At 44.2% G+C, this 27009-nt stretch overlaps 1 protein-coding gene across 1 annotated transcript in view; it reads left to right on the top strand.

Annotated features, from left to right (window-relative positions):
• SLC28A3 (solute carrier family 28 member 3) overlaps positions 1 to 15417 on the top strand; it is a 61888-nt gene extending 46471 nt beyond the window's left edge. Inside the window, exons 10-18 of the mRNA XM_053558877.1 lie at positions 638 to 718; positions 2777 to 2902; positions 4548 to 4678; positions 5809 to 5977; positions 6350 to 6547; positions 12388 to 12469; positions 13242 to 13340; positions 13584 to 13704; positions 14590 to 15417. Of these exons, the coding sequence (XP_053414852.1) occupies positions 638 to 718; positions 2777 to 2902; positions 4548 to 4678; positions 5809 to 5977; positions 6350 to 6547; positions 12388 to 12469; positions 13242 to 13340; positions 13584 to 13704; positions 14590 to 14716 (1134 nt within the window). The 3' untranslated portion in view covers positions 14717 to 15417. The remainder of the gene's footprint in view (positions 1 to 637; positions 719 to 2776; positions 2903 to 4547; positions 4679 to 5808; positions 5978 to 6349; positions 6548 to 12387; positions 12470 to 13241; positions 13341 to 13583; positions 13705 to 14589) is intronic.
• The last annotated feature ends 11592 nt before the right edge of the window (positions 15418 to 27009 follow it).

The raw sequence follows: 27009 nt of genomic DNA, 5'->3' as shown, positions 1-27009 counted from the left end.
ATAAGTCAAAGTGTATAAACATAAAGGAGAAAAAGGAGAAAAAGAACCAAAATATAGGCAGTGTTTGAGTTACATCCAGCTGATGTATAACTCATTACAAATGGAAGCTATTATAGTAGGTCCCCAAGTTACAGACACCCACTGACATTCAACTCACACTTACAAATGAATTACACTTACAGGTAATAGGTAAATGTATCTGTTCCAACTCACATACAAATTCAACCTAAGATGTAACCTGGGAACTGCCTACACAGGTACCAGCAGAGATCAGAATTACAGCTAGAGCTTCAGTCCCCATAATGTTCTGATTGTTGGAATTGAATACTCAGAATTACTGCACTCATGTCTAAACAAAAAAAAAAAAAAGGAAAAGAGAAAGTAGCAGGAAGTCTTCCATCCTGAGATGGGTAGTGCCGCCATCTGTATAGTATTGAAAGTGCATACAATGGCCCAGATTTTCCAGACTGGTAGGAGGCTCAATTATCCTGCCTATGGGCTCTACCATCACAAGGCTACCAATAATTGTGGAAGGCCTCAACATTTGACCCCAGTTTAAAGATTTTTTATCCCTACCTTGAAAGTTTTGTGTGTATAAAAAGTTGTTCACTGACTTTGTCCTTTGTTTTTCTTTTAGGTTGGATGGGTAATGCTAGTTACTATGGGATCATCTCCTATTGAATCTGTAGTTGCTGCTGGCAATGTGTTTGTTGGACAAGTAAGTTGTGACATCAAAAAACAAAACAAAATATCTGCTGAAATGGATAGTTTCTTTCCAAACAAGCCAAAGAGAAAATATAATATTACATGGTTATTTCTTTTAAAGGAAGGTGGAGGGAGAGAGAGATCCCTTCCAAGAGTCTAGGTACACTATTGTGGAATGGGTTTCTTAAGAGTTTATGAAGGATAAGAAGGGTTGAGTCATTTTATTAAAGCATAGGGCTTCTCATACAGAGATTCTCAACAAATCTTTTCTGAGTTGGGGAATTATTGAGGTTTCTGGGCAGCTCTGCAGAGGCTAGTAGCTCTCTTCCACTTGACCAGATTTCGCTATCTTGAAGCTGCAAACATGTAACAGGCACCCACTGCTATAATGCCCATGGCTACAAAGGAGCCTGAAAAAGGCTTTCCACCAACAATGGGGCAGCGGTACGCACACTTGAGCTCATTTCCAACTTGTCAGAACTGGCCATCAGCCTGTCTTTGCTGAGCCTAAAGAAAAATGCTTTTATCTTTTTCCTTCCCATCAAAGATTAGATTTTAGGCCATGATTTTCACTTTCCTGAGCCATCACATGGATAAAAACTCTTTTGCCTGGAGTTCACTTCAGTAAAGAAATAGGATGCCAAGGAGCATCTCTCAACAGCAGCCTTGCTAACAGGGGAGGGTGGTGGATAAGAAAGAAATGGTAATAAGCTACTCATCACTTGGGGATATACAAGTGGAATGGAGTCTCACACCTAGGAAGCCAAGTGTGAATGCTTCCACCAACACTGCCCAGGGAAATGGGATATGAAGCCAAGAAATAAATAAAGTCATTTAGAAAAACATGTGGCCCTAAATCCCAGGCTTACAGCTGCTCAAGGCAAGCTGAGCCTTTGGTGAGTAAACCCGACTCCCCAGCTTAGAGCATAGTCTTAAGACTAGGGACCTGTACTTCTTTGGCAGCAGCTAAAATTATTATAATTATAGGCATAAGATCTCTCAGGAATAATTAGGGCACCATCATGAGTTGATTGCTCTTACCTGCAGGGTTAGAGGGCTCCTGTGCTGGGTTCCTACGTAGCCTATAAATCAAGGCTCAACACATTCAATCTTACAGAACAATTAGAAATAATGAGGAGAAAATTGTAAAATTGCACACAAGCTTCTGTGCTACTCAATTGGACACTTAATATGCTAAAAATATAGCTGTTTTTCATGGAGGCTGCCTATTCTCCTTCACAAGATGCAAGCCTTGACAGCTACCCTCTGTTCATTCCCGTCCACTCATCAGAGAAGGGTCTCTGAGTCTTAATTACAACTGGGCCTGTCCTGGGTCTTGCTGGTATTTTTTTCTAAACTTTTATCTCTATTTCCCTGAGGTATCAGGAAATATAGAGTTAGGGTCTATTAAGGTGACATTGTAAGATGAAAAGTCACAGAGGCTTATGAACCAGCAGTCCATAAGACTAGGCCACTATGCACAGTCCCTTGGCCAACCTAGAAAAGTGTACTAGGCCATCATAGAGTCCAACCCTAGGCGAGGTTACCTTATATGATTAGACTCAAAAATTCTGTAAAATTTACATATGCCCATATCTGCACCCTGACCTACAGTTCAAATGACACAAATATCAGTAGTATGAATTCCCAAACTTGAGCTTGTGTCAGAATCACCTGGACAGCTTATTCAATGAGAGACCATGGCCCCATCTGCAGCGTTTCTGATTTAGTCATAGGAGAATTTGCATTTCTAATAAGTTCCCAGGTGATGCTCATGGAGCTGGTCTGAGGTTGAGGTTCACTCTTAGAAACACCATCCCCTGAGAATCAAAACTAAAAAGGGTTTTGAGACAGCGTCTCTCTCTGTCATCCAGGCTGGGGCGCCGTAGCATTATCACAGCTCACCATGACCTCAAACTCCTGGGCTCAAGTGATCTTCCTACCTCAGCCTTGCAAAGTGCTGGGATCACAGACATGAGCCAGCACACTCAGCATGAGAATAAAATTTTGAGTAGGTTGGCATAAATTTTTAAAAGGAACACTTGATTTAGTCGACCTTCTCTGTCTGCAGACAGAGTCTCCTCTGCTGGTCCGACCTTACTTACCCTACGTCACCAGGTCTGAACTCCACGCCATCATGACGGCTGGCTTCGCTACAATTGCTGGAAGCGTCCTAGGTGCATACATTTCTTTTGGGGTAAGAATATTTTGGAATTAACTTATGGAAAATTCAACTTCCTCTCTTTTCTTCTTTCTAAACTTTGCTTTCTTTGGTAATGTTATTTTATTTATTTCTTTTTTTCTCCTTCTCCTTACTGGTAGAAGAGGAGGCCAAGAGAGTGTATTTTTTGCTGTTTGGTAAAAGTTGGTCACAGTTGCTCTGGCATTTGAATGCAGGGACCTCAAGAAGTTTGGGAGCTTCATATCCCTGCCACCTAAATGTGTGTTAGATTTACAGAATCAAAAATAGCAAAATGCAACCATATGTTGAAGTTAATTTTAGCTGAAAACTTTAAAAAATTAAAAACTACTACATTAATAAAGGTGATCTATACAAAGGGTCTGCAAACTATGGCCTATGGCCCAAATCCAGATTACCCCTGTCTTTATGGATAAAGTTTTATTGAAAACCAGCCACTCTTATTAATTTATCTATGACAGCTTTTGTGAGTTAAATAGTTTTGACCCACAAAGCCAAATATATTTACTCCCTGGCCCTTTACAGGAAAAGTTTTCTGACCCCTTGTCTAAAGCAGTGGTCCTGAAACCTAACTGCACATTAGAATCACCTGGGAACTTTTAAATTCTCTATCGCACGGGCCCATATTCCTGAGTAATTAAACCAGAATTTTTTTGTGTGGGAGGATGAGACACAGGCATTAATATTTTTTAAGATTTCTCATATTCTACTGTATAGCCACGACTGGCCTGTGGTGTAGGGCTGGTGAACATGCTGATAGCTGGTGTGTGTGCCCCTAGATATAGAGGTTACAGGCCACAGATACAAACCCAACGGAGAAGTATAATGACACAGCCAGCAATGTGTGAAGTGGGTGATCTTCATTCAGATCTTGGAGAGCCCATTAGTAGAAAGAGGAAAGAAGAAAGGGGCAGAGGATAGCTTAGGAACAGGCCGTTTGACAGGAGCCCCAAGGGTTTGCTGTGCCCTCACTGTACAGATACTGCCTTGGAATCTGCACGCGGTGGGATGGGAATGTAGAAGGAGGGGCTAATCCTGTAATTCTGAAAATACAGGGAAGAGAATTCGGAACCAATGTAAGGAGAGGGGTGGGAGGGGACAGAGTGGATTTACAATGAGGAAACGGAAATACAATAATTCACAGATTAAAGAAATTCTGGATCAATGAATATTGTATAAAGACACAAAGGATTTCAAGAGAACAAAAGAAGATGGAGAGAGGGGACTGTCCATTCCTGCTTGAGTCCTTTCCCTGTTCCCCACACTTTCTAGATACCTCATATCTAAATTGATGATGAAATAATCTGTGGGATTTAGGGACTGTTTAAACATTCAAAAGGACTACAGAAAGGTTGAGGAATCGTCTTCAAGAGTTTTTACTAAGGATCAGATTTTGGTTTTGTGTGTCTCACCAAGGATGTGGTCAGTTAACACGAAGGCATTCCTTATCCCTCTCTTTCTCAAGGTGACGCTGTGACTTAGCTCCTTAAGCTAGAGTTGCTCTTCTGAATCCCCAAAGAAACATTGCTGTCTGGTGTACAATCAACTTCTGTCCCTTCTCTTCCCTTGTAAAGCTCTTGGGCCATTTCTCTGACCACAACAGAAAAGCTAACCATAGGTTTGCCTTCATCTGAAATTGCAGGTTCCATCCTCCCACCTGTTAACGGCTTCCGTTATGTCAGCACCCGCATCACTGGCTGCTGCTAAACTCTTTTGGCCTGAGACAGAAAAACCTAAAGTAACCCTCAAGAATGCCATGAAAATGGAAAGTGGGTAAGTGGAACACATTAATTAATGACTACACAAGCTGAGATACGGGGTCCAAATACCAAGTAGAGCAAACATTTGATAACCAGAGAGCACAGTGAATTATGGTATTCATGTATTATTATGTAATGCATTAATTACGTATTATTAATGTAACTATTTAAACGTCACTTAAAAAAAAAAACTTCTTTCAACACTTGAGGAAAATCTTTCTAAATACCTAAATGTGGATACATTTCCTTAGCTGTTCATTGTAAAGATATTTCATTGTAATCATAGTTTAGAGTTCATTGCATCTTGGTTTAAGATCATTGCAAAGCCGTAAGATGACCATTTTTGGTAGTTTCTCCTATAATAAGAAAACTGTTTCTTTTTGTGTGTGAGAAAGAAATTTTCTTAGGGTAGAGAAAACTAAAGGATTTAGGATGTTCAAAAGTATTTCATTAAATAACATAATTCATCAACAAACGTGTCTGAAATTCACCCCCTACTTGTATGTAGATAGAATGATAACCATGACTGAAAAAGCAAATTGCCAAAGAATAAGTAGAGTATGGTTCCACTTACGAAGTTAGTAAATGTGAAACATACGTAATTAATTACTTGTTGACATTTAGGAAGATCATAAAGAAAGGGAATGATAAGCAGATTTTAGGGAGGTACCTCTGAGATGAGAGTGGAGGAAAGGGACTGGGAGGAGCACAAGGTGGGATCCACAGGTGACGGAGGCATTCCATTTCTTCTTGTTCTTAACTGAAGTGATGGATGTGCAGGCTTGCCTTGAATTGTTGATTTTCATACCATAAATATTTTATACATATTCCCTAATAGCTACTTTTAATAAAAAATCACTTTTAAACACGTAATATTTGTATTATTTCCCAATTTTTTTATTACACACACTGTAACATTAAAACTGTAATATAGCAGTTAAACCCCCACGTGCCCCTCGCCTATATTCAACATTTAGAAACCCCATAATAATTTCACAAGATTCAGGTCAATATTTTGAGCAAGGCATGATCCTGGAGTTTGTGTCTCATCCAAGTGAGCTCTGATTATGCCATTTCTGCAAAGACAATGTCCATCCCCTGACAACCCCTTGGTAATTCCGGAATCGCTATTTTTTTATAAAGTGACTCGAGGAATCTCCTAGAAGCTGCGACGCAGGGAGCATCCTCATCCATCCCTCTGGTGGCAAACATCGCTGTGAATCTGATTGCCTTCCTGGCCCTGTTGTCTTTTGTGAATTCTGCCCTGTCCTGGTTTGGAAACATGTTTGATTACCCACAGCTGAGTTTTGAGGTATGCTCCTGTTTCTGCACCTCTGTTTTCTTTCTCTCTATCTTTCTTTAAAAATTGTGAACAGCCTTCCCTGGCTACCTGCAGTGGACTCTCATACACTGTAGACGCTTCTCACTTCATCGCCCCTTTCTCTGCCTTGATCACCCTCCTTTTCCTAGCAGATAAAGTCATTCTCTCCTGACCCCTTCTCCAAGAATACAAATTATTTCAAATGACCCAATTCTAGCCTGGCAGATAAGGATGGGCAAGGGGAGATGAAGGGCTTCTGTGACTAAAGACAAGAGACGGGGACAATCTCGTCACTGAGAATGAGGCGGAAGAACTGGGAACACACCGCTGTTCTAACCAAGTATCTGCTCTCGGTTTCTCCAGCTGATTTGCTCCTACGTCTTCATGCCCTTCTCCTTCATGATGGGGGTGGACTGGCAGGATAGCTTCCTGGTTGCCAAACTCATAGGTTATAAGACATTCTTCAATGAATTTGTGGCCTATGAGCACCTCTCAAAATTGATCAATTTGAGGAAAGAGGCTGGACCCAAATTTGTGGATGGTGTGCAGCAATATATGTCGGTGAGTAAACACTTTGATTTCTCGGTGCACTTCATCACGTGCATGTATTCGTTGATTACATGTGCCTCTGTGTGTGCTGGGCACCGTGCCAGGCTCCTGAGATACGTCAAAACAAAACAAAAAATCTGTCATGTTGTAGAGCTTGTAATGTACACAGCACCTTGTAACTTTCAGTGAAATTGAATTTATCAGTGTGTGTGTGTATAGAAACACAGCTAATCCCTATCACTGTGATAACTTACTTTGGAGGACTAAGGGCACATCCCCAGAGTCACAGGAGCTTGGACAGGAGTCAGTCTACAAATAGTCATCGAGTGCCTCAAGGCCCTGCCTTCTTGGGGCTGATGGTCTCGTGATCATAAAGGAAGTCCCTTCCAGCTACGGTGTTCTGCGAGCTCTGAACTGCCTAAATGTGACATAGTCCCTGAACATCCCCTAAAGGTAGTAATACACTGTCACTACTCTCCAAGTGGGTGAGGGAGTGAAAAGGCTCAGAGTCTGTGGCCTGAGAACCTGGAGACAAGCAGGTCATATTTACATCAGGACCTCAGGTCAACAGCCACAGCGAGACGCTCCCATTCGCCTGGCCTTTGTGGGTTGAGGAACTCGGGTAAGGAGAGGCCATGTTTGCAGTTGACTCTGTAACATTTTTCCCCTGAAGAACAGAATGTGGAAAACTCTTAGGCAATAGTGAGCATTCCCAGCCACCACCATTACTCACTGAAACAACCTGTTTGGAATTAATGTCCCAGGCAGGTGTTTAGTTTTAAAAAGAAAGAGGAGAAACAGCACACTCGCCCGGAACTTGGCCGTTCCTTCCCGTCTCCCGAAGGAGACACGACCTGCAGATTTACTCCCACACAAACTCCCAGCCTCCTCCAGGGGAGGACTGACGTGTCATCGACAGTCAGGGGCATTTTGACCCACACATCTGATACAAATGGGGGCTCTGTAGATTTCCCTCCTCTCACAAATAGTCTACAAATAGTGACAGTCTTTCAATTAATCTCAAAGTGGAACTCGGCCAACTAGCCTCATTGTTTAGATGCCACCAAAACCAGTTTGTTTCCCTGCCAAAAGTAAACAATAGGCTAAATTAAGTGAAATGTTTTCTATCCCCAACTGCCAGTTGCCAGGAGAGAATAGTTTTGCTAATGAGCAAAACGAGCTCTCTATTCCGGCAATGCTCAGCGGTTTTGTGGGAATGTTAGTAAGGGGTAGAGACAGAACAGTAGAGCTGATTTGGGCTTGGGGCTGAGCCCAACCAAAGGCAGGCACAGAAAGGGCGTTTGGAAATAGGAGCTCAATGGCCTCTACCGTTGGTGAGTCATGATGGGAAAAACATTTTGTTTCTCTAAATTTCTGATTTCCAACTGTCAAAATGCAGATGAGTCCCAGAAAGTTCTGCTTACCAGCCTACAACTGGGGGATGGTGTCCCAACAGTGCCCCGGAAACAATGGCACACAATTGAAGCCTACCACGTGGGTGCACGAGGCAGAACCCCAGAGCTATGTGTTGAATTAGATCTATGCTAATTTCCACCTAAGAGGCAAAATTCTATGTAGCACCCATGTACCTAGAATGAGGCCTTTATCCCATCATTTTCTTTCTTTTCTTTTTTTTTCTTTATTGCTGGGCATTTATTGAGGGTACAAAGAACCAGGTTATAATGATTGCATTTGTCAGGTAAATCTTTTTTTCTTTTTTTTCTTGAGACAGAGCCTCAAGCTGTCACCCTGGGTAGAGTGCCATGGCATCACAGCTCACAGCAACCTCCAACTCCTGGGCTTAAGCAATTCTCTTGCCTCAGCCTCCCGAGTAGCTGGGACTACAGGCGCCCATCACAACCCCCCAGCTATTTTTTCATTGTAGTTCTCATTGTTTGGCAGGCCTGGGCAGGATCTGAACCCGCCAGCTCTGGTGTATGTGGCTGGCGCCATGAGCTACAGGCGCCACTCTTTTTTTTTTTTTTTTTGGAGACAGAGTCTCACTCTGTTACCCTGTCGTGGCATCATAGCTCACAGCAACCTCAAACTCCTGGGTTCCAGCAATCCTTCCCTCAGGCTCCTGAGTAGCTAGGACTATAGGTGCCCACAACAACACCTGGCTAGTTTTTCTACTTTTAGTAGAGATGAAATTTCCCTCTTGTTGCTCAGGCTGGTCTCAAACTCCTGAACTCAGGCGATCTACCCGCCTTGGACTCCTAAAGTGCTAGAATTATAGGCCTGAGCCACTGTGCCCAGTCCTCTTTCTGTTTTTGTTGTTGTTGTTCATTTGTTTGTGTTTGTTTTTCTTTTTGTTTTTCTGAGAAAGTGTCTCACTCTGTTGCCCAGGCTAGAGTGCTGTTGCATCAGCCTAGGTCATAATAACTTCAAACTCCCAGGCTCAAGCAATCCTCCTGCCTTAGCCTCCCAAGTAGCTGGGATTATATGTGCCTGCCACAATGCTAATTTTTCTATTTTTAGTAGAGATAGGGTCTCACCCTGGTTCAGGCTGGTCTCAAACTCCCAAGCTCAAACCATCTACCTGCCTCAGCCTCCCAGAGTGCTAGGATTATAGGCATGAGCCACTGTGCACGGCCTCATTTTCTCTTTCTTAAAGCTAATTCATTGCCTGTTTGTTCCTTCATTTCCATGTAACACATAATGTGGTATAGAATTCAAAAGATCCAAAAACAGCCTAGAGAGAAAAGTAAGTCAGCTTCCTTATTTCTCTGCCTCCCATTTCTTCCCCTTGTAGCATATTATGTGCCCTTTAATCTTGCCCTTTGCACATCTTGCAATCTTGCCTTTTTAATCTTGCCCTTTGCACTTAGTAATATGTCTCAGATACTTTTCCATAGCAGTGCTGTGACATAGCACTCTCTGATACATAGCACACAATTCATTCTAACCAGTCCCTTGCTGAAGGACACTGTTACCAATTTTTTACAATTAGAGATAGTGCTATAATGACCCCATCTGTACAGTTATGGCATCCTTGCTTGTATGCGCTTTCTGTAGGATGCAATATTAATATTTTCCTAGTATAGATTGTCTCTTTCCATTAGGTAATCCTGCACATTTGTGGGCAAAGGCAAAGTGGAGTCATCCCAGCCTCCTTTTCATTTTCTTATAAAATTAATTACAGCCACAGCTGTATGTTCCTTTCCGTATAGTTCCAGAAAGTGAAGAGAGGAATTTCTTTTTTTTTTTTTTTGAAGAGAGGAATTTCAAGTCCTTGGTGCCATCTCTTTCCTACAGTATCTTAATTAGCATGCCTGTTTTGAAGCCAGTTGAGCTAAATGAAAAGCACTAGAAAGTGGGGGGAGAGGACCACTTTTCCAGGAAGAGTGGCTTATTTTTTTCCTGCCTGCTATGTGTACACTGATTGAAAACATCAACAAAGGAGTTCTCAGAAAACATGAAAGAGAAGAGGGGCCTTAGAATCAACAAAAAACTTACCATGACCACTTGAGTCTTGAATGTGAGCTTTCAAAAGTCTCATTAGTGAAAGAAAGAAATGGTACTGATACTTTTGAGTGTAGCATTTGCTTGGTATGTTCTTTGAACCAAAAAGTAGGGTTTCAGGATATTGGAAAAGAAAATTATTGCTCCATTGTGTGGGTACCTTTGTTACCAAACCTGATAGCGTTCAGATCTAGGTCTATTTGTTTGCCACACAGAAAGCCAATTCTGAGACCACAGGAATTATCAAGGAAAAGATACATTTTTAACATAAATGGTATCATCCAGGGGAAAGCAGTCTCAAATCCATGTCCCTGACTAATGGAGGGGCTACATGCACTAAGGCAGGTTGTATTGAAATTAACAAGGGGCTACCTGCATTAAGGCACAGTAGTGAGAGACAGTTAAGTCTTGGTATCAAGAAGTCTGCATCAGTTGAGATTCCCTCCCTTCTGAGCAACAACTCAAAAGGTCAAGTTGTAGTTACAGGGTTCTGGTCACCGAGCCCTACTTGGCAGAGAATCTAAAACAGGAGAGGGACAGGATCATAAAAAACATGAAGGCGGTCACTGAAATGTATTCATAGAGCCAATGACACCTTTGCCAGATTGGGTGTGTCTGATTCAGTGAGCAACAGAGTCCCCCGAATCTTCCCAGCCTCCTACAGTCCCTCAAGTGAGAAAGGATTATCTGGCCTAGGCAGCCCGTCTTGAGCTAGAGGGCCATGAGCAGCTTTTACAAGTTCACCTCTGTCTTCTCACTGCCCTGGGAAAGGGCTGTGCATCCTCTCCCTTCCAGGGGGCATCCTGCCATTCCCCCAAATCCTGAGGTTTGAGACACAGACGAAGGCAGGTGTACCACCATGCAGACCGTAAGGAAGCCCCTCTGATATTCAAGAGTTTCCTTCTTGCTAACTTATCTTCAAATTACCTTTAAATTATATCCTTTTTACTGAGTTTTAATTTATCCAAAGCTGTCTGGAAAGTACCCAGCCATGTAATATGAGAAACAGTATTAATCATGGCTGGATACTTTGCAGACAGCTCTCATATACCAAGTGAAGGGCCCGTTTTTGGTGTCACCTGTGTAACCATGACTACAATCAAAATATAGAATGTTATCATCACATGTAAAAAATTTCTCACTGCCATTTGTAGTCAACCCCCTTTTCACCCCCAAAGACACAGTCCCAGGCAACAATAATCCTTCTTTCATTGTAAATACTTGTTCATTTTCCAGAATGTTATATAAATGAACTCAGCATTCTTGTTGTTGTATGTATTATTTCCCTTTTTATTCCAAAGCCATGCTCTATTTTATGGAGAGCCACAATTTATTCATCTATTTGCCTGTTGAAGGACATTTGGGTTGTTTTCAGCATGAGGCTATAACGAAAAAAGCTGTTACGTTCATGTAGAACGTTTTTGTGGGCATGTGTTTTTATTTCTTTTAGAAAAATTGCTGGGTTATACAGGCAATATGTGTTAACTTGATAAAAAATCTGCCGTACTGTTTGACAAACAGGCTTTCATTTTCCTGCCAGCAATGTATAAAAGGTCTATCTAATTCCTTTGCATCCTTGCCAACACTTACTGTTGCCAGTCTTTTTAAATTTTAGCCATTTCAGTGGATGCATAGTGATATCTCACTGTGCTTTTCATTTGCAGTTCCCTGGTGATTAATGATGCTGAATATCTTTTCATATGCTTATTGCACATTTGTGTATCTTTTCTGAAGGATCTAAATCTCTTTATTTTCCCTCGGATGTTTGTATTTTTATTATCAAGTTATATCAATTCATTATACACAGTAGAACTCCTGTAAGTTGACCACCCAAGAGACTCTAACAAACTGGTCGACATATAGACATGGTCAACATAAGGACCTAGGCCTACTGTACTGATATGTACATGTGGTACATGTTCAGTCTATGAAAGTTAGGTCAACTTAAGGAGGTGGTCAATGTGGAGAGCTGGTCAACTATGGAGGTTCTAATGTATTCTGAATAAGTCTTTTGTCAGATAAACGTAATGTGAATATTTTCTGGGACCAATTTGTATCTCCAGAAACTAGTACTGTGCCTGGCACATAATAGCAGGCAGTTGAGTCATATGAAATATTAAAAGCTATCATTGAGCAGGAAATCACATTTGTAGAAGCCAAGGCTACCTGTCCCAAACCCTTTGTAGAATCTCAAATCCACCTATCTCCTTTCTGCACCCCCTCAGAATTCACAGGAAGATGATAAAAGGAGATGAAAAAGCAATGGGTATTTGACACCATGTACTGTGCATTTATTTGTCAATATTGATTCTGTAGTCAAAAGGGAGCCTGGTTGGATGTATTAAGCTGGGTCAGATGGTATACACATATGTGTTTATGCTTGCTTACAGATTCGGTCTGAGATAATCACCACATATGCTCTCTGTGGTTTTGCCAATATTGGTTCCCTAGGAATAGTGATCGGCGGACTTAGTAAGTGAAAAGAATATTCTTCAACAACAGATGTGACATAACCATATTGTGACATAAACATACTTTGGATCTCCATCTTGCTTTGTAATGTTAGTCATGCCAGGGAAAAAAGGCTCTGCAATAGTAGTAAATCTCTGGGGTCTATTTTTTTTTTTTTTTTTTTTTTTTGCAGTTTTTGGCTGGGGCTGGGTTTGAACCCACCACCTCCAGCATATGGGGCTGGCACCTTACTCCACTGAGCCACAGGTGCCACCCTCTGGGGTCTATTTTTTATCTCTGTTCTACAATGTGGCTTTCCTTGTACACTCAAGCTAACCTCAAGAAGAATTTTCTCAAATGTACAACCACTTTTTCCTACTCAAAGCTAGCACACAGGCTTCGTTTGTATACCAGTGGCAGTAGATTGATGGTCACCTCAAGAAGGATTCAGAGTGCCAATGGAAGTTCAGTGGGAAAGTGCTATGATTCATAGTGCCGTCTGCCGTGGGCATAGAAGTAGATAATGGCAGCGAGTTGCAGACCATCTTATTAGCTGATCCCTCCTTGCAACCCATTTTCCTTGTGATGGCCTCAATACACTTGTGAGCCCTTGGCTGAAACTTAGCTCTTGAATCTTGCTAAGTTAAAAAACAATAAATAAGGAAGGAGAAGGATATGGAAGCTCAGCTGACCTGAAACTACAGCACTAAACCAATTTTCAGAGACTGGGAATTTGGATTTCTAATCACTAGCCTCAATGTCAACCTCACTTATCTCCTTCCATGCTTCCCAGCATCCTTAGCTCCTTCCAGAAAGCGTGACATCGCCTCAGGGGCAGTGAGAGCTCTGATCGCGGGGAGTGCCGCCTGCTTCATGACAGCCTGCATTGCAGGTACTGTGCCCTGTCTCTAATGTCCTGGATGTCACAGGTGGCATCTTGTGGGGGAGAGGGCAGGTGTCAGCATCCGTGGCCTGCATATGCAGCACATGCTGCTATATAAAGCTGACAGCCAGAGCTGTGGATAAACATGCTGAAAATTAAACTCAGGCAGTGTGCTGGAGAAGCTAAGAATAAAATGAGAGTTCGGTGATATCCTCAATTTCTAAAATAAGTGGCACTCTGTCCCACGTCTAGGTATACTCTCCAGCACTCCCATGGACATCAACTGCCATCATATTTTAGAGATTCCCTTCAATTCCAGTTTACCTAGAAACACAACCAACGTGATGTCTTGTTGCCAAACTCTATTGAGCAGGTATTGTATTCTTGATTATAACTTATTTATATTCCACTATTAATAATCTAATCAGATTTAAGGACCCCATCCACTTTTTTAAAATAACTTTGACTCTTGCTTTATTTATTTATTTATTTATTTAGACAGAGTCTCACTTAGTTGCCCTCAGTTGAGTACCAGGAATTATAGCTCACAGCAACCTCAAACTTTTGGATTCAGGCAATGCTCTTGCCTCAGCATCCCAAGTAGCTGAGACTATAGGTGCCCGTCTGCCACAACACCCAAGTACTTTTTATAGACAGGGTCTCACTCTTGTTCAAGCTGGTCTCAAACTCCTGAGCTCAGGCAATCCACCCACTTTGGCCTCCCAAAGTACTAGGATTATAGGCACGAGCCACCATGCCCAGCCCTCTTGCTATATTTAAAAATAAAAAATTTTGCAGCAATTCTAACCACAATCAAGATAACAGAATTCAGGACTATCTGCCCACAAAGCCCATGCCCTTACCTGCTCCCCTGCACTGCCATTCAAGGGGGTTGAGGCTGTTCTGATGACATGGAGATGGGCTATGGTGGATCAGAGGCCACCAGTGACCCATGTCAGCCACTCCCACCCTGTAAAGTTTCTATTTGCAGAATTGGTATCCCCATTTCAGATGTCCACTGTAATGGTTAAGAGTGTTTCATAAGGATTGTCCTATGCTGTCTTTATTTGCTCAGAGGAAATCAAAAACGTTTTTAAAACTAATTTCCTACTGCCTCTATGCTTAACTCACCCTAACCAGAATGTAAGGAAGCAAATCAGTTTCCTGTGCTGTGCTATTTTTAATGTTTTATCTTCTGTTCACCTACTATTTCTGATATCTAAGGCTCAACTAATTGTTTCTTTCTACTTTCTATCAGCACTATTGTCAAGAGTCCTGGTGAGGTCATCCCAGGAGGAAACCACAGCCTGTATTCTTTGAAGGGTTGCTGCAAATTGCTGAATCCATCAACATTTAACTGCAGTTGGATCCCTCCTACATTTTGAGTTCAGCCACTTCTCCAGTGGGAATCTGAGTACACATGCTGGATTTTCTGTTTTGGAAAGGGAAAAAAAAAAAAAAAAAAAACTGTTGCTTACAGATTGATACTTCCATCATGGATCCACTTTAATTGCAAGGAAAGAAGAAAAGCCAGAGTGAACCCTTCAGAACTCCAACATCTTCATCCTACTTCCTTGTTCCTCTCCTGCCCGTCCCTTCCCTACTGAGAATACTATGATGTCCCAAAGTGAGGTCAATTCCTGTCCCAAAGATGTTTTACAACCTTAGATTTTCAAGTCATTTCACTAGAACACAGGTTTAAATGGTGGCTCCCAACCACTGGGCTATCTCACACACACCCACTTGGTATGCTAAATGATCTCTATATAGTCCAGGGTAATTCATTTTAAACACATCTCTGGGGAAGTCACTTAGCATACACCCTTGCATACTTGAAATATCCTGAACATGAATATCACATGAAGAAAAACTAATCATCCACCACCTACTGATTGGCTGCCCTTGGAAAGTCCTGAAGAAATCAAGAGTCCTTCAGGAGAATACACAGAACATACCAAAAGCAGGATTTAAATAAATCCCTTCCACTTAGAGAGTTCTGTCAGTCAGCTTAAGCTAAATTATGCTGTACTAACAAGCGACCCCAAAACCTCAATTGTTTATAACTTTATTTTTCACTAATGTTACATGTTTATAATGGTCAATTTTTTTTTTTTTTTTTGTAGAGACAGAGTCTCACTTTATGGCCCTCGGTAGAGTGCCGTGGCCTCACACGGCTCACAGCAACCTCCAACTTCTGGGCTCAAACGATTCTCTTGCCTCAGCCTCCCGAGTAGCTGGGACTACAGGCGCCCGCCACAACGCCCGGCTATTTTTTGGTTGCAGTTTGGCCGGGGCCGGGTTTGAACCCGCCACCCTCGGTATATGGGGCCGGCGCCTTACCGACTGAGCCACAGGCGCCGCCCTATAATGGTCAATTTTGATGGTTATCTGTGTTGTCGTCATTTCCAGTACCCAGACTAAAGAAGCAGCCCCTATGTGTGGCATGTTTGTCTTAAAAGGGTGGGAAAAGAAAAGTGGGGACAACATGATGTTTCTTAAAACTTCCTCTAGGAAATGACACTGTTCACTTCCACGGCATTTCATTAGCCAAATCAAGTCCAAGTTAAGCATGATGTCAGTTACCACAGATGAATTATCCAGTCATAGGGAGGGATACTGAATATATTGCAGAAATAATATGACATGTCCCAAGGGTGCATGATATCCACGTCTCCCTTCAAGGAGTTAACCTGTGGAAATCCAGTAATATGTTCCTGGTGACAAGACTGGATAATAGCTATAGTCAAAAAGTCACATAAGGAGCAGTTAAGGAAGAAAAAATAAGTCCTGGTTGAGATCTGAGAACCATTGGTAGTTCCTTTGACCAAAATGGCATCAACATCAAACTTGATTAATGGGTATCCATGTCGATGAAGAACTCCCAGAGACAGTGGTAGAACCTTCAATTAAATGCTCATCACCATTGCTTTCAATGGCATTAAGATCACACTGGAGAGACATCAATGACTCAGTCAAAAGGTGAGTCGCAAGAGACCCTGAATGTGAAAAAAGTTTTGGCATACCTTAAGTAATTTGTTTACATTTTCTCTTCTGTCTATGGACAAGACTAGTTAAAAAAAAAAAAATCCTTGTGTAAATAGTTGCCTTTTGTTTTTGATGGTGGTGAAGGAGGGGGCTAAATGCCAAAGGACTCTTTATCTCTGAAATACAATATACTGTTTCTAATTATTAATCATTTGTATTAATTTTTCTTGAAATTCAATGTGACCTTTCAGTGTACTGAATAAAGTCTATTTTAGGAACACACATAGTAGAACCTCTATAAGTTGACCACCTGAGGGACTGTAACAAACTGCTCAACATACAGAGGTAGACAACATAAGAAACTAGGCCTGCTGCACTGATGTGTACACACGTGCATGTCCAGTCTATGAAAATTAGGTCAACGTAAGGGGGTGGTCAATGTAGGGAGGTGGTCAGCCTTGGAGGTTCTACTGTGTTTGTGTGTATCTCTGCTTTGGTGTCAGGCTTCATAATACCTGATGGCACACAGGCTGTTGTTCATAGTTGGTTCTCCTTTATATGTGCTATGGCTAGTATTTTCTCTCTAATCCTCTTTAACTCTTTGCATTTTTCTACTCCATGTTATTCCCAAGAATCTCCTTTTTTTTTTTTTTTTTTTTGCAGTTTTTGGCCGGGGCTGGGTTTGAACCCACCACCTCCTGTATATGGGGCCAGTGCCCTACTCCTTTGAGCCACAGGCACCGCTCACCCTCCAAAAATCTCTTTTTAAGAAAATATCTTTGCTGCTTCTAGTTTGCCTCTCTGCCCAACTAATTTTTAAATTCTGTCTTCTGTTATTACTATTACTAAATATTTGTAGCTCTTCTCTGAGCTTTTCTTTACTTCAAGAAAAACTTAATAATTGCTGCCCTCTTTATTAAGATTTCCTTTTCAAATTATGAAGAGCAACATCTATTTGTAATAAAAATGAAGATTGCATATGTATATGCATAAATAGCTTTAAAAAATGTAATACATAGCTAAATATCTCTCTCCCCACCTGTTTACCCTAAGTTTCTTTGTAGTACCATACCCCTCAGATTATCATTGTGAATTGACTTGCATACTTTTCTTCTTGCTAACATGAAGACATATAATTATGCAAGCAATGTGTCGTTGGGGTACAAATAGAATGAATCTATTTACGTATTATCTTCAACTTCATCATTTTCAGTTGACAGCATACCTTGGATATTCCTCCAAGTCATCATGTGTAGTTTCTAGCTCTGTCTTTCTCTTCTATTTATTGCGTGTGTGCATGTACAATTCTACATAACTGAAATAACAGATATGCTGAGAAAGGGAAGGAAATTAGACCTTTTATTTTCTTCTTACTTGCTTTCCTCTTCTGCTTCTCTGCTCCTCACCACACACAGGTAACTCAGGTTAAATGACCAGATATGTAATCTTCTGTACTTTTTTTCAGTTTCAGGCCGTTATCATATTTTACAAACATACATCTGTTCTATGCATTGTACTTCTCTTCTATCATAATCTTTGTGAATATTTTCAATTCCACTGGCAACACTTTTAATTCTTTTCAAAGGATTCAAAATAGCCCATGGCATGTTATATAATGCATTAATCAAATCGTTCCTCTATGGGCAGGCATTCATTTTGTTTACAGGTTTTGAGTTGGGTTTTTTTTATTTGTTTTTTTACTTTGAATGATGTGTGCATATTTACTTTATATACTTGTGCCTTTATTTTCTATAGCAATGCTGTCTGATAGAGACATATGCAAGTCACATGGCCTAAGACTTTTTAGTAGACACATTAAAAAAGCAGGTAAAATTAATTTTAAAAATATATGTAGCCCAATATATTGAAGATAATATTATTATTTCAGTGAAATATTTTACATTCTTATCAGGCTACGTCAGAATCTGGTGTGCACATCTCAATTGAGACATTAAATTTTTATTGGCAATACTTGATCTGTATTTAGATTTCATAAAATTTTAAATTGAAAGTAAATTCACATAACCTGGTTGTTCTAAACATGCTTAAAAGTTTTCTGATAATTGAAATGAGCATCAGTTTTCAAATTTAAATTCAAATGTTACTTATTTGGTTCCTTCATATTTCAAGTATTAGTAGCTATGAAAGTAGACACAGCAGTTCTCTCGGAGGATTTCCTAGGTGAACTTTTGCTATCAATGTATAATGCCATATGGCTTTTTGGAGAAATGTCCTCTCTTAATTTTCACCTGCTTTGGTATGATCCTTGATTTTTTTTTTTCCTGAGACCGAGTCTTACTTTGTCACCCTAGGTAGAGTGCCATGGCATCATAGCTCACAGCAATCCCAGTCTCTTGGGCTCAAGAAATCCTTTTGCCTCAGCCTCCCAAGTAGCTGGGACTACAGGCATACACCACAATGCCTGGCTATTTTTAGAGACCAGGTCTCACTCTTGCTCAGGCTAGTCTCAGAACTCCTCGTGAGCTCAAGCAGTCCACCCACCTTGGCCTCCCAAAGTGCTAGGATTACAGGCGTGAGCTACCAACCCATTTCTAATGTATTTTATTCATCCACCTCTATGTATATGTATGATGTTTCTTTTTAAATGCTGCATGCTGAGGGAGGAGACAAGATGGCTGACTGAAGCCAGCTTTCCACAGAGGCTCCCGTCCAGTAGGAGAGTTATAGGACAAAAATTCAGCAAGTAACCTGGTGGATTTGAGCTGCACTAAGAGAGAAGGTTGAAGAACGCACATCAACCCCACTGAGGCGAGTTGCGACCACAAGGATACAAACAAAAGGTACAAAATCCATCACCAAGAGGACGGGAGTCCCCCCCCATGAGAACGGCTCAGAGTGCCCACAAACAACCGGGCAGAGTTCAAAGGTCCTCCCACTGCACTCCACTCCACGGGAGAGACCCTCTAAAAACTGGACCTACCACCCCTACTAGGGTGCCATGGCGTCCTCCTGCCAGGCATAAAACTGTATAAACTGTATATAGTCTCTACCTGGAATTCTGAGCTCCCAGCGCTCCCCTTCACTCACACTGAGGTCTGGAGGTCAGTCCCGGTCAGCGGAGAGGGGACCACACTGGAGTGGCAGTTCCCTGAGGCACAGTGCGACAGCTGTCTTTTGGTGACAATACGGCCAGGCATAAAACTGTGTAAAGCTGTGTGTGTTCTCTGCCTGCAACCCCAGGCTCCCAACGCTCCCCACGCTCCCCTTTGCTATCGCTCCAAGGTCTGGAGGCCTGTCCCCCAGGGGTCCAGACTCTTGGGCAATTGCTCGAGGGGTGTAGACAGTGCTGGGCTGCAGCCGGTCGGTGCAGACTCTGGGGTGCGGGAGCGGAGAGAGGACGGTTGGCTGGAAGGGAGCTACACCGGAGCAGCAGTTGCCTGAGCCATAACACAGCAGCCCTCTTTTGCTAGCAACGCAGCTCACTACCAAATATTCTGAAGCCACACCCCCTGTCTCCCTGGGCAACCAGAGACTGAGTATAGGATTTGCCTGAGGCAACTTCAACTTGCAAACCGGGGAAACTCCCAGGGTGGGGCTGACCCAGAGGTCCGCTTTACTAAACCTAAGACTCACCTGGCCCTCAGGGGATCATCAGCCTATAGACAATACAAGAGCAAAGACAAGCTGATTTGGAACTCAATTCAGCTTCTCTTCTGCAGGGGAACCTCAGAGTTGTTCTGTTCTGTTCTGTTCTGTCAGTAACATTAATCAGGGGCAAGACTGGACCTGAGTGAAAACTCCCCAACCTTCATCAAGTGCCCGAGGTTGTCAGGCCTCTCCTCCTCCTGCTAGAGAGAGGCAGAGCGCAGCGGCCTGGTAGACTTCCTTGTGATTCAGGCAGGTGCAAACTCCTGGAGTACTGATTCACTACAGGCAACTGGGTCAGCCAACTGCAGGGCTATCAGGGACTGGGTGTGACAGTGGTGCAAGGTGGGGAAGGAGGCAGCAACCTTCCCAGACTGATCTATGGGCTGGGTGGCTCCTCCTAACTCCACGCAGCACTGGAGCAAGCCACACCAGAGTAGTCACCAGACCCCTGTGATCCAGTTCCCAGAGACCTCTTAAACTCTCTCACCTGAGACAGGTGCAGACTGAGACAATTGATTTGGACTTTTTGAACTGAACCAATCGCCTGAGGACAAATCAGGTGGTGCGCTGGGTGCACGGTGGTAGGAAGGTTTGATTTTTCTTTTCCAATTGTTTGCCGGCGGGGGCTGGGTAACTTAATTGCTGATATTTCTCCACAGCTGAGACTTCAATCCAGAGTATCTGTTTCACTAGGGTGGAACAGAAACCAGCTGAAAACAAGACAGAACCACTTAGCCCCACCACACCAGACAGGGCCCCAGTTTCTCAGGCCACAACACTGTACAGGCCCTCAACAAAGCCCCAGGGGAAAAAAATCAAAGGGAGTAAAACAACCATGGGGCGGAGTCAGCGGAAAAACTCTGGTAACATGAATAACCAGAATAGATCAACCCTCCCAAGGAAAGATATGACAGATGTAATTGAAGATCCCATTCATAAACAACTGGCTGACATGTCAGAAATTGAATTCAGAATTTGGATTGCAGACAAGATTAACAAAGTGGAATTAGGAATCCAAGGAGAAATTCGAAAGTTGTCTCAAGAATTTAACGAATTTAAAGACAAAATCACCAAAGACTTAGACACACTGAAGCAAGAAATTGCAGCCCTCAAAGATATGAAAAATACAGTAGAATCCCTCAGCAAAAGAATGGAGCAAGCAGAAGAAAGGATTTCTGACATTGACGATAAAGCCTTTGAACGCTCCCAAACTCTCAAAGAGGAAGAGAAATGGAGAGCAAAAATGGATCATTCTCTCTGAGAGCTCTGGGATAATTCGAAGAAGGCGAATATCCGAATCACTGGGGTTCCAGAAACAGATGAAGCGGACTCGCTGGGCACAGAGGCCCTTCTGCATGAAATTATGAAAGAGAATTTTCCAGACATGCCTAGAGATTCTGAAATTCAGATAGCGGACAGCTTCAGAACCCCATTGTGACTCAACCCCAATAAGACATCCCCCAGGCATATCATAATTAACTTCACTAAAGTGAATATGAAAGAGAAAATCCTCAAAGCTGCCAGGAGAAAGAAAACCATTACCTTCAAAGGGAAGAATATTAGAATGACTGCAGATCTCTCTGCTGAAACTTTTCAAGCCAGAAGAGGGTGGTCACCGACTTTTAATCTCCTAAAGCAAAATAACTTTCAACCCCGGATCTTGTATCCAGCTAAACTGAGTTTCATTTATGATGGAGAAATTAAATACTTTAATGACATTCATATGTTGAAGAAATTTGCCATAACCAAACCAGCTCTTCAGGATATTCTCAGACCTGTCCTCCATAATGACCAACCCAATCCTATACCACAAAAGTAAACTCACTCAGAAACTTCGGATCAAACTCCAATTTCCACACTGGCAAAAAGATTTAAAAATGCCCACTGGACTTTTGAAAAACTCGATACCCAATGTCGGGGCTGATCCGGACATGCCCCAGGATGAGAGCCAACATTGGCGATGAGAGGAAGTCACTCTGAACCTAACTAATAAACAACTTTGAGGAAGTCCTCCTGATTGGCCTGTGTAGGTGCATGCTGCGCTCGTGCTGTATGCCTGCTCCCGCTTTGGACTGTAACATGTGCATTTCCCGAACACGTGTACTCTACTCTGATTGGCTTAGGAAAGGTATATAAGGCTGCACAACGGTTCCGTGCAGGGAGGTTCCTAGTTCCCATTCCCGTTCCTGTTCTGTCCTTTGAGCTTGCTGCATAAAAGTTACCTTTGACTCTTCGTTGGTGTCCTCGTCTCTGCTGGTCGGCGGCGCTGCGACTCCGACAACTGGTGCCGAAACCCGGGAACCTCACACGCCTTGGCAGTACAGCAGCTCGGTAAGTCAAGTGCCTGCGACCAAAGCAGGGGGACCGCGATCAAAGCGGGGGCCCGCGACAAGAGCGGGGGAAATCAGCGCTGGGACCGCGATCAAAGCGGGGGCCCGCGACAAGAGCAGGGGAAATCAGCGCTGGGACCGCGATCAAAGCGGGGGCCTGCGACAAGAGCGGGGAAATCAGGCTGGGACCGCGATCAAAGCGGGGGCCCACGACAAGAGTGGGGAAATCAGCGCTGGGTGACCACGATCGTCGTGGTGGGATAATACTGTCTCCTTAATGTGTATGCTTGTGTGAGTGACTTTGTGTGTTTTGTGTTTGTCCCTGTTGTCTCTGTCCGCCTTTGCCGCCCCATTGCCACTTGGAAGATTCAAGGGGAGTGTGCACAGAGACCCTTTGGGCCTTTTAAGTGATAGTGTGGTGGCAGAAAACCATGGGTAACGAAGCTTGCTGCTTAAGGCTGCAAGCCCCTTTGCAAGCCTTATTAAAACGTAACGGGACTCCACTGAAGGATAAAACAGCAAAGGTATTTGTACAAACTGTGGGTGATGCTTCCCCCTGGTTCTTGGAGCGAGGCCAATTGATCTCGGGGGACTGGGAACGCCTTGGTCAAGACCTTAGGCGTCAGGAAGCATTCGAGCCCCTACCTACCGGGACCATGGCTATCTGGACCCTGGTAAGAGGGTGCCTTGCCAGTCCCCTGACCGGATGCCAGGAAGCTCTGGCCGAGGGGGAGAAAGCTTTGGAAAGTATTCAGGAGGAACTGACGCGCTCTTCCCAGGCCCGTACCCCGGACCTCCCGCGGGAGACAGAGGCCGAGGACAGTTCAGGGCACGAGAGAGAAAAGGATGAGGCTGCCCGACCGCCAAAGCGGAGGTCTAAGAATAGGAGGGCACTGCCACAGAGCTTTTTGGGTTCCTCCTCTGAAGAGAATGGCCCTGATGAGGAACTCTTTCATCAGATGCAAAGGCTAGTTATGGGGGAGGGCTGCTGCCCCACTGCCCCCCCTCCTTACAATCCCGCCTTCTTCGCCCCTTACGGGCCTTGGTCACACCCAGATACCTTCGGCCCTTGTCGAGGCCAGAGCCACCACAGACCCAGGTGGGATCACCCCCCCACGCGGCACCGCCGCTCACCCAGCTCATCCTCGCAGTCTGACTCCCCTGAGAGAGGACCCAGAAGGGAACAGAAGCGGCGTTCCCGCGCCTGGTTCCCGGAGCCTCTTGCCTTCCCTGTGTTTGAGGATGCCCAGCAGCAGAGGTATCATCAACCCCTAGACTTCAAACTAGTTAAGCAATTAAAGGAGGCAGTGTCCACGTATGGGGTTCAAGCTGCTTTCACTGTGGCCATAGTTGAGTCTCTTGGGCAGAACCTAACACCCCTCGACTGGACTAATGTAGCCCGGGCCTGCCTCACTGGGGGGCAGTACTTACTTTTCAAGTCAGCCTGGCAAGAATACAGCCAGGACGTAGCCCGTGCCAACCACGCTGCGGGAAACCCATGGGGATTGGACATGCTCATGGGGCTTGGCAATTATGAGGGACAGAACAATCAAACGGGGTACCCTGCCCCAGTTTACATGCAAATAGCAGCCAGTGCCATAAAGGCCTGGAAGACCCTTCAGGGCGCAGGTGACCTGCAGGGTCAACTTACTAAGGTTATTCAAGGACCCAATGAGCCTTACGCAGACTTTGTGGCCCGTCTTATGCAGACAGCTGCTCGTGTGTTCGGCTCAGCAGACCAGGCCATGCCCCTCTTAAAACCCCTTGCATATGAACAAGCAAATAAATGGTGTAGGGAGGCAATTAGACCTTGGAAATCAAAGGGTCTTGATGCATGGATACAAGTCTGCAGAGACATAAATGAAAGCACTGTCCAGGGCCAGGTTATGGCTGCCGCCATCATTAGCGGCATGCGCCAAGCCCAAGGGAAAGGCCATTCCTCCGGACAGCATCTATGTTACCATTGCAACCAGGCAGGTCATTTTAAGAGGGACTGCCCCCAACGAGAAGGGCGACTATCTGGTAACCCATCCCAACCCAGAGGCCCTACGCAGCTATGCCCTCGATGCCGCAAAGGCAGGCACTGGGCCTCTGAGTGCAGATCCATACGAGACATAGATGGAAACCCCATTACCCCTCACCAGCCAAAAAACGGGCCGCGGGGCCCACTACCCCGGGGCCCGCAAACGTACGGGGTAGTCCAACAACTCCCTCGCCTCATCCCCACCACGCAGTCGGAGACACCCCCTCGGCCTCTGTCCCAGCCAGAAGGGCCACCCCTGGCTCGGCAGGACTGGACGTCTGTGCCTCCGCCAGACTTGTACTAACCCCTGAAATGGGCGTTCAGCCCCTCGAGTCGGACTTCCAAGGACCCCTCCCTCTTAATACAGTGGGTTTGCTGTTGGGACGCAGCTCCACTGCCCTCTCGGGCCTTGTAGTCCACCCTGGGGTCATAGACTCAGACTACACGGGTGTTGTAAAAATCCTTGTATCTTCCCCCCGGGGAATAGTAGCTATCTCCCCTGGGGACAGAATAGCCCAAATACTTGTTCTCCCCAGCTGCCACAAGGCTTACCCCAGTGCCGGCACGGCCCGAGGACAGAAAGGATTTGGCTCCTCTGGACAGCCATTTGTAGGAGCTACCTTTGAACTTGCTGACAGGCCTCAGTGGACTTTAAAAGTAAATGGCAAGGAGTTTTTAGGCCTATTAGACACAGGGGCCGACAAGAGTATAATAAGACAATCAGATTGGCCCCCCAAATGGCCGTTGCAGCAGAGCAGCCTTACCCTCCGAGGTTTAGGACTTGCCACGTCTCCAGACATTAGTGCGGCCTCCCTTTCCTGGACTGACTCAGAAGGCCACTCAGGAATTTTCCAACCATATGTTCTAAATATCCTCATCAGCCTATGGGGAAGAGATATCTTACAACAGATGTCCTTCAAACTCACATCAGACAAGCGAGACCGCCCAAAAACTCATGACAAAGGCAGGCTATTCCGGAACGGGCGGGATAGGAAAGAACCAGGAAGGAAAGTCACAGCCCATCCATGTTGAGCATTGTCCTGAAAGGGGGATAGGAGGACCGGGACTGGGTTTTTCCTAGGGGCCACTGAGAACACTCAAAGGGGGAAGCAACTGTCCCAAAAACTCCCCCTTCAAATTACATGGAAAACAGACAAACCTGTGCGGGTAGCTCAGTGGCCCCTCTCTAAAGAAAAGCTCGCTGCCGCCCACATCCTAGTGCAGGAACAAATTGCCGCAGAACATCTTAAACCATCCACCTCACCCTGGAATACCCCTATCTTTGTAATCAAAAAGAAATCAGGGAAATGGAGACTACTCCATGACCTGCGTGCTGTCAATAATCAGATGCAGCTAATGGGCCAAGTCCAGCTTGGACTCCCCATCCTTTCTGCCTTACCAAAGAATTGGCCTTCCCTAGTGATAGACATAAAGGATTGTTTCTTTTCTATCCCTTTGCACCCCCAGGACACTCGACGTTTTGCCTTTACCTTGCCGGCCATCAATCACTCCCAGCCTGACGGCAGGTTTGAGTGGCAGGTACTGCCACAGGGTATGGCAAACAGCCCCACCATGTGCCAATTGTACGTGGCCCAGGCCCTGACACCTGTCCGAGCACTGTTCCCTGAAGCAGAAATCTACCATTATATGGATGATGTCTTAGTCTGTGCTCCTCAACAAGAGCAATTGATAGAGATCTTGCCTTGCCTTACCCAACATCTGGCTGCAGCCAACTTAACCATTGCCCCTGAAAAGATCCAACTCTCAAACTGCCAGGAATTCCTGGGCATCAAACTCAACCTTACCATCATTACCCCCCTAAAATTAACCCTCCGCACAGATCACCTTTCCACCCTTAATGATTTTCAGAAACTACTAGGCGATATCAACTGGATCCGCCCTTATCTAAGGCTAACCAATCAAGAACTTCAACCACTGTACCAAATACTTACTGGAGACCCGGACCTTACGTCCCCCAGAGCCCTCACTCCTGAGGCTCGACAAGCTCTCCAGTTGGTACAAGATCGAATGGCCTCAGCCCAAGTCCATCGTATAAACCTTAATGCCCCATTGTACTTGTGCATATTCCCAGACCCCCGAGCACCCTCTGCAGCATTCTGGCAGGAGGGCCCAATAATCTGGATTTACCTATCACAGTCCCCAAACAAAGTTTTACCTTGGTATCCCGAGGCTATAGCCCAATTGATCCTTAAAAGCATCAAATTGGGCCTCCAAACGTTTGCAAAACAACCTAACTATATCTGTACCCCTTACCAACCTGCCCAGTTAGAGTACCTCTCTTCTACAAATGATACTTGGGCTATCGTAATCACCACTACCACAGCTCACTTCGATAATCATTACCCCCATCATCCATTAATCCGGTTCTGCCTCAACAACCCCCTTATTTTCCCCAGAATCACAAAACCCACCCCCATCCCCAAAGCCATGGTCATCTTCACAGATGGCTCCAGAACAGGCCAAGCCTCAATTATTACCCCTCAGCAGCAAATTGTACACCAGTTTCCAACCAACTCCGCCCAAGAGACAGAATTACTGGCTGTACTACAAGTTTTCCATATGTTCCCTCACACCCCCTTTAACCTCCTGTCTGACAGTGCGTACGTTGTCCAGGCAGTTCAAGTAATTGAGAATGTTGGTATCATCTCTACCCGGTCAACGGTCCAAAAGGCCTTAAGCAACCTGCAACAACTCATCTGGCAGAGACAGC

This window comes from Nycticebus coucang, chromosome 2, assembly GCF_027406575.1.
Source record: "Nycticebus coucang isolate mNycCou1 chromosome 2, mNycCou1.pri, whole genome shotgun sequence".
NCBI classification, from domain to species: domain Eukaryota; kingdom Metazoa; phylum Chordata; class Mammalia; order Primates; family Lorisidae; genus Nycticebus; species Nycticebus coucang.
The sequence above is the reverse complement of the archived record's forward strand: the minus strand, read 5'-3'. Positions and strand labels throughout refer to the sequence as shown.